This window comes from Leishmania martiniquensis, chromosome 15, assembly GCF_017916325.1.
Source record: "Leishmania martiniquensis isolate LSCM1 chromosome 15, whole genome shotgun sequence".
NCBI lineage: Eukaryota > Euglenozoa > Kinetoplastea > Trypanosomatida > Trypanosomatidae > Leishmania > Leishmania martiniquensis.
In genome coordinates, this window is record NC_090150.1 from 480915 (window position 1) to 487935 (window position 7021).

General features: G+C 63.1%; 4 protein-coding genes across 4 annotated transcripts; all 4 read right to left on the reverse strand.

The window, feature by feature from the left end:
* Positions 1-1399: 1399 nt before the first annotated feature.
* LSCM1_06946 (uncharacterized protein) lies at positions 1400-2071 on the reverse strand (the record flags this gene model as incomplete). Its single annotated transcript, XM_067324345.1, has 1 exon — positions 1400-2071. The coding sequence occupies one exon, from the start codon at positions 2069-2071 to the stop codon at positions 1400-1402; it is 672 nt and encodes a 223-aa protein (XP_067180016.1).
* A 904-nt stretch (positions 2072-2975) lies between these two features.
* Positions 2976-3671, reverse strand: LSCM1_06947 (uncharacterized protein; the record flags this gene model as incomplete). Its single annotated transcript, XM_067324346.1, has 1 exon — positions 2976-3671. One exon carries the CDS (start codon positions 3669-3671, stop codon positions 2976-2978), a length of 696 nt encoding a protein of 231 aa, XP_067180017.1.
* A 1427-nt stretch (positions 3672-5098) lies between these two features.
* Positions 5099-5668, reverse strand: LSCM1_06948 (uncharacterized protein; the record flags this gene model as incomplete). The annotated part of the gene is made up of 1 exon (XM_067324347.1): positions 5099-5668. One exon carries the CDS (start codon positions 5666-5668, stop codon positions 5099-5101), a length of 570 nt encoding a protein of 189 aa, XP_067180018.1.
* A 549-nt stretch (positions 5669-6217) lies between these two features.
* On the reverse strand, positions 6218-6568 carry LSCM1_06950 (uncharacterized protein; the record flags this gene model as incomplete). Its single annotated transcript, XM_067324348.1, has 1 exon — positions 6218-6568. One exon carries the CDS (start codon positions 6566-6568, stop codon positions 6218-6220), a length of 351 nt encoding a protein of 116 aa, XP_067180019.1.
* Between the last annotated feature and the right edge of the window lie 453 nt (positions 6569-7021).

Genomic DNA, 7021 nt, shown 5'->3' on the forward strand with positions numbered 1-7021 from the left:
CCCCAAAAAACAACCAGCAAGTCGCACCGCCACACACCAAAAAAGCGAAGAATAGGGAAGCCAACGACGCGTGCACACACGTGCCCCCGATGCAGAAGGCGGTGCGCGCGGAGAGTGGGGAGGAGAGCGGGTGATAGCGATGTGTGTATGTGAGGGAGGGCGGGGGGGGTTGGGAGTGCAGTTAGCGGCTCACCCGAGCCCGGCCACCATCCCTCTCTCTCTGGGCGTGTGCTCGTCGACTAGCGGTTAGCGTTATGGGCGAGAAGGAAGAGGCTGGCGGGATGCTGTGCGATTAGGTGACAGAGACAGCAATATACAGAGAGACAGAGAGCGTGGCGCGAGAGGGAGGGAGTCATGCACATGGGGAGAAGAGGCGAAGGGCGAAGCGTTCCTCCTCATCCTCTGCCATCCCGCTGAGATGCTCCCTTTTATGTTTGATGTACCTCCCCGAAGTCAGTGTCCCATCCGTCTCATACCCCTTCATCTCACGAGCGCTGTGGTCCGCCCTCCAAACGCCGCCTCGCACGTTTTTACTGGCACGCATCGCTCCGGCAATCACGAGAGGCAGACGCGGACAAGACAAAAAAAAGGGCTGCAGAGGAGGCAGAGAGGGAGGGGGGCGTACCTGAAGGAAATAACGGGGCAGGCCAGCGCGCTATGCCCCGCTGCGTTGCGCGTCCTTTTTTGTCGTCATCTTTCTCACGCTTCGCAGCAGCCGTGGACTCAGGAAAACGGCCGATGCGCATTGGAACAGTGCGGTGGGAGTTAGCCAAGATAACACCCCGAGTGCCTACAGACAAGGCGCGACCACGCGGGGTGAGAGCACGGGGCGAAAGAGTGAGCAGTGAGCGAGGGTGTGCAGAGTTGAGTGCGATGCAGGCTGCCGGCGCTCCGGCAGGTCGCATGCGCTTGAACAGCCCCCCTCCACATTTGGGGAGCAAATCTCGCCGCGGCTTCGCTGCGCTCGCGGGTCTCATTTCTCCTGTGAGCAGACTTCTGGCCAGGACCAGCCCTCGTCCCCCGTAGCCGTGCTTGCCCATCGTGTGGAGTGTACTCTGTTCCGCGTTCTCTCCGCTGAGTGCGGCGTGTGCGTGCTGCGGAGGAGAATGGCCCCGTCACAGCTGCCCGTCACAACCCCCGCAGCCGCTCCTTCCTGGTGGACGCGCCGGTAGCCGCTGTCCTTGCTGCGGTAAGGGAACGCTGGCCGGGGAACAAACTCCCCGTCAGGGGTGCTGGGGCCCCGTTGCGGGCGAACATGAGGGGGAAGGGGGGACCATGTCGCCCCCATCCACCCGCCCCGTTGCGAGAATCGTGGGCGGCGATCCACGCGCCTGCTCGCATAACGGGGAATACGTGCTTCGCAGAAAAGGCACCGCCAGGTCGTCGGCAGCGCGCCGCGTCACCCCCGTGTCGTACCGCCGTCGTCGGCGAAATTGCGTGATAGCTCATCCGCGGGGTTCACCTGGCCGGCGATGTAAAAGAACACCACCTGCACGCGCTCGGTAAAGTAGAGGGCCGTCGTGTACGCGTACAGGCGGTTCAGGCAGTACCCTCTGCCGATGCCGCCGAAGCCGTTGTGCTTCCGCTGCGCCCGCACAATCGCAAAGTGGTCCGTGACCACCGCCATGCGCATGGTCGGGCCCCTTCTCGCGACCAGCCCGTGCGCCATCAGGTACTGCAGGCACAGCATCGCGGCCCGTGGATCTGTGTGCGCCGAGTGCTTGGCGGTGAAGTATTTGTCGTTCGGCAGCGGGTCCGGCACCCGCGTGCGTGGCGGGCCTTCGCCGACGCGACCTTTCGGGTGCAAGTCCGTGGCCCACCTCTGCTGCAGGGCGTCGGTGGTGCCGTTCGCGTACCGCACCACCGCTCCCCACCCGTCGGCCGACGCGTCCGTGAAGCAGATGGCGTCGTACGTGCCATCCTCGTAGGTGGCCGCGGTCCTGTCCGCGATCGTCCACCCCTCGTTCTCGACCAGGCGTCCGCCGACCGATTGGAGGCACGCGAGGACGTTCGACCCCACATAGGGCACCTCGTCGCCCCAATCCCAGCCGCGGTCCACGAGCCGAAACATGGCTCGGTGCGCCTGCGGCAATGGCCAACGTCTGGACGTGAGGTCGTGCAGCTCCTTAGGCCCCACCCGCCTCTCTTCTGTTAGGGAGCTGACGCGCCGACACCCCACCAGCCCCGTGAGTGGTGTTCGGGTGGCACTGCCTACACGGACTGCGCAGCGAGGGGCCCACCACTAAGTATAAGCGCACTCGCGGGCGGAGCCCGTATGTACCCCTTGCCCGTCCCGTGAGCAGCCTAATGTCTGTGTGTGCTCTCTCCCATAGAACGATAGTGGAGTGCTTTGCCGGCCAGCATCCCCGACGATGTGTGCTCCACACGCCGTGAGGGGGACGAGGAGGGCTCCCGCCCTTAGCAGGCGCCTGCTCACTGAACGATGGAGACCCGCGAGGGCAGCGGTGACGCGGTACGGTGGACTCTCCGCGTGTGGGGGATCGCTGTTGAAGCGCATGCGACCAGCGGGGGTGCTTAGACGCTCAAGGAATCGAGGGCGATAGTTAGGGGCGCAACGGGTGAGGCAGAGGAGGGTTGCTAGCGATATGAAGTGACGACCGCGCCTTCGACGACGGTCCCCCCGTTTCCCGTCGCTCACGAGAGCTTCTACGCTCTGGCGCCCCTGTCCAGTCCTCTTGCCCATCATCATCCGTTGCCTTCCGCTGAGAAGGGCACGCGAATTTACTTGTGAGCTTACCCCTTCCAGGCGAATGCGCCACCGCCTCTCTTGTGCGCTGTCGCGCGGCCGTCCACACACACACACACACTTACACAGACGCGCACCAGTCGTGGCCCCGCACCCACAAGGGCATAGGGAGTGGTGGGCCATGGCAGTTGGGAAGGGGAATGGGGAGCATGACGCATGCTGTCGCTCACAGAGGAAACACGCGTACACACATACACCGCCCCTTCCCTCACCAAAGCTGAGGCCCACTTACACACACACGCACAGAAACGAAGCGGACTCCGAGACGATTAAGAGCGGTTTCGTAGCGCCACCTTCGTCTTGGAGTGCACTGCCTGAAGTAGCCCTCGATGGCTGCCTTCGGCTCCGGCTTCATGGTCGCGTCGCCCTTCTTCCAGTTCGCGGGGCACACCTCGCCGTGCTTCTCCACGAACTGCAGGGCCTCCAGCAGGCGCACCACCTCCTCCACGTTGCGGCCCACCGGCATGTCGTTGATGGTGATCTGGCGCAGCATGCCCTTCGTGTCAATGATGAAGACACCGCGGTAGGCTACGCCCTTCGATTCATCCAGCACGCCGTAGGCGCGCGAGATGCACTTGGTCTTGTCGGCCAGCATCGGGATCTCCATCGGGCCCAGCCCGCCCTTCTTGCGATCCTGCGACGTCCACTGCAGGTGCGCGTACTCGCTGTCCATGGAGCACGCGATGACCTCGCAGTTCAGCTCCTTGAAGCGACTCGCGCTGTCCGAGAACTGAATAATCTCTGTCGGGCACACGAAGGTGAAGTCGAGGGGGTAGAAGAAGAGCACGACCCACTTGCCCTTGTAGGAGGAGAGGCTGATTTTCTTGAAGGTGCCGTTGGACATGAGCGCCACCTCGTCGAACTCCGGCGCGGGGTGGTTCATCTTGGCGTTACCGCAGGACATGATGGGCTGCCGTGTGTGTGTGTGCGTGTAGATGTTCATGGCACCTGTGTGCACACGGTGAACACCGCTAGGCAACCGCTGTCACTCGCTCAGAGGCGGAAGAAGACGGAGTGCGCGAAAGGAGGACCGTAGAGGGAGGCCATGGTGAGCCTGCGAGTGCATAGAGGAGTGTGCAAGAGAAAAGGTGCAGTGCGACGTTCAAAGAGGAGCCCATGACGTGCAGAGAGAATGGAGGGGTCGGAGGCATTTGGCCGGTGCGCAAGCGGGCGGCGGTAGAAGAGGAGGGGGATGGGTGTGCCGAGGGTTGAGAAGGCGATGGTGGTGCGTTTCGCTGGCCGGGGGACGGGGAGGTGGTGTGCGTGTGTGGCGATGCCCACGTACGCACACGCGCTCGGAGAGGTGATCGCTGCCATCCACGCCGCATCGCACCACACCCCCGAGACGGTTTGCGGTGTGGAAGTCATCGTTTCATATGTGTGCACCCCAACTGGGAGACAGGGTGGCCGACGGCGGGGGGGTGAGTTTGGGTGAAGAGGCGATCACCGCGCTCCTGCTTACCCTAACGCACATCCGGTAACGACCATGAAGAGAGGAAAAAGGGAGAAGCGATAAAGGAAAGAGGTAACGCGGGAAGCCGCTTCACTGTGTCAAATAGATGTGGGTATAACGAATGAGGCAGAGGTTGAGTCTGCTTGCTTGCGCTTGTGCGGCTACTGGTGTGCAGTTGGGGTGGGCCCGTGCATGTATGGGCACATCATATATGTGATCATGCACACACACACACACACGTTGGCACCAACACCTGTTCACACGCTTCGCTGCAGACAAATACCCGAAACGCGCACGATGAGGGGAAGTTGTTGTGTGTGTGTGTGGGAAGGGGGAAGAGGGGTGGGAGGTGGACGTGCTGCATACAGCTTACAAGGGCCCAGAGGAGAAGACGAGCAACAAAAAACGGAGGGGAAAGCAAATATGAATGCGTGCCATACAGTGCCCATGAGAGGGGGATGGAGGGAGGGGTTGCTGTGGAAGGTGGTGGTGATGGCGAGGGCCGTCCGCGCGTCGGCCGAAGCCCCTTCCACACGCCCATCTTCCTTCCCCCCCCCATTCCGACTTCACTGCAATGGGAGGGGTGGGGGTAGGGCGACAGGCGGCGTTCGCGAGGAGAAAAGCAATGAATCGAAGAAGAGCCGGCGCAAAAAAAGCTTTGAAATAGGGGGAGCGAGGGTGAGTCGGCGATTCTTTGTTGTTGTTGTCGGTCATCTTCCGTGCACCGATTGTTGTTGGGCTTAGGAGACAAGGACAGCGGCGGCAGTGGCGGAAACGGAAGGCCACGGCAGCATCTCTCTGCCAACGGAGCTTGCCTGCGCGGGCCCCCTACCCCGCCACCGCCGCCGCACCCTCCAGCGCGCACCGGCCCCCGCTCTTTACTTGGAGTTGGCCTTCAAGCCGGGATCGCCCTTCTTCCAGTTCGCGGGGCACACCTCGCCGTGCTTCTCCACGAACTGCAGGGCCTCCAGCAGGCGCACCACCTCCTCCACGTTGCGGCCCACCGGCATGTCGTTGATGGTGATCTGGCGCAGCATGCCCTTCGTGTCAATGATGAAGACACCGCGGTAGGCTACGCCCTTCGATTCATCCAGCACGCCGTAGGCGCGCGAGATGCACTTGGTCTTGTCGGCCAGCATCGGGATCTCCATCGGGCCCAGCCCGCCCTTCTTGCGATCCTGCGACGTCCACTGCAGGTGCGCGTACTCGCTGTCCATGGAGCACGCGATGACCTCGCAGTTCAGCTCCTTGAAGCGACTCGCGCTGTCCGAGAACTGAATAATCTCTGTCGGGCACACGAAGCTGAAGTCGAGGGGGTAGAAGAAGAGCACGACCCACTTGCCCTTGTAGGAGGAGAGGCTGATTTTCTTGAAGGTGCCGTTGGGCATGAGCGCCACCTCGTCGAACTCCGGCGCGGGGTGGTTCATCTTGGCGTTACCGCAGGACATGATGGGCTGCCGTGTGTGTGTGTGTGTGTGTGGTGTCGTCCGGGAGGCGAGGGGGAGTGAGGAATGCGTGCGAAGAGGAATGGGAGTGGTGGTCCTGCGACGTGTCGGCGTGTGCACAGGCAGCAATGCGTGTGTTGTGTGTGCGTATGTGGCGAGGCCGTGAGAGCGCTGGGCAGGAGCGTGGACGGGGGAGGGCGAAGAGAGCGTGCGAGAGGGGGGTGGGTGCAGTGGGCACTGGAGAGAGCTGGACATGGAAAGTGGAAGTTCACACGAGTTGGGGCAGCTCAGAAAGGCGCTGTTGTGCACTCCAGTGGAAGGCGCGGCTCGTGGCGAAGCAGAATGTGCATCTGCTATGTGGCTCGGCGAGAGAGGAGGGTCGGCCACCGCGGTGTCTGCGCCGACTCAGTGGCGCGTCAGCCCACAGCAAGCGGGTGGCGTGGAGGCCCTTAGCGGGCATGGTGCTCTTGACGCTGAGCTTCCGAGCAGGACGGTGCGCGCTCCGTAGGAACGGCGCCAACGGTGTCGGGCAAGGCGCGAGGGATCCCCAAATCATCGAGGTGAGCGGCGGTCTCCGCGGAGGCCCTGAAGGTCGAGGGAGCCGCTCCGCGGTAGGTGCGCCGGTGCCTCACGCTCCAGCTCAAGCGCCTTCAAGTGCGGCATCTCGCATGTCACCGAGTACCCGAGTGACGAGGGCAGGGGCGGCGGCGCCAGCACGGGAGGGTCCGCCGCGCGCCGCGCCGTAAAGTCGTCCGTCGACCGGAACACGTATTCGACCAGCGCAACGACGCCGAGGATGAAGGTGCCGTGAAAGCGCAGCGAGGCAAAGCGTGCGCCACGTGCGCCTCGAATCTTGCGGTGGCCCTTGCGCTTCCACCATGGCTCCGGCCAAAACACAGTCATGCCCCGATGCGGCGCGGGGAGTGGTTGGGGCGGCGGAGGAAGAACGTGTGTACAGGCAGCAATGCGTGTGCGTGTGTGCCTGTGGGTGGGGCGCCTGTGTGAATAGGGCGAACGCCGCCAGTCCACCACCTGCACGCGTTCCAAGACGTAATAGGCGGGTGTGTGGCGTTGGCTACAAAGGTGGTGCAGACCTTGAAGAGAGGGGGCAAAGGGGTCGAAGCAAGACGGATGCAGGGGGGACATTCATGCGTAGGCATCCGCAACATACATGGAATGTGCTTCCGCACCACTGCCGCCGGTGTGCGGCAGATGCACAGCGCCGTTTCCGACCCTCTTCCGCTGGAAAGCCGCCTCCCCATCTCAACGGTAGACGAGCCCCACGCTGCGGTGGCGCGCCCCGGAGAGGAGACGGGAGGGGTTGACGCGGGGAGGGCGGAGGAGAAGGAGTGCGAG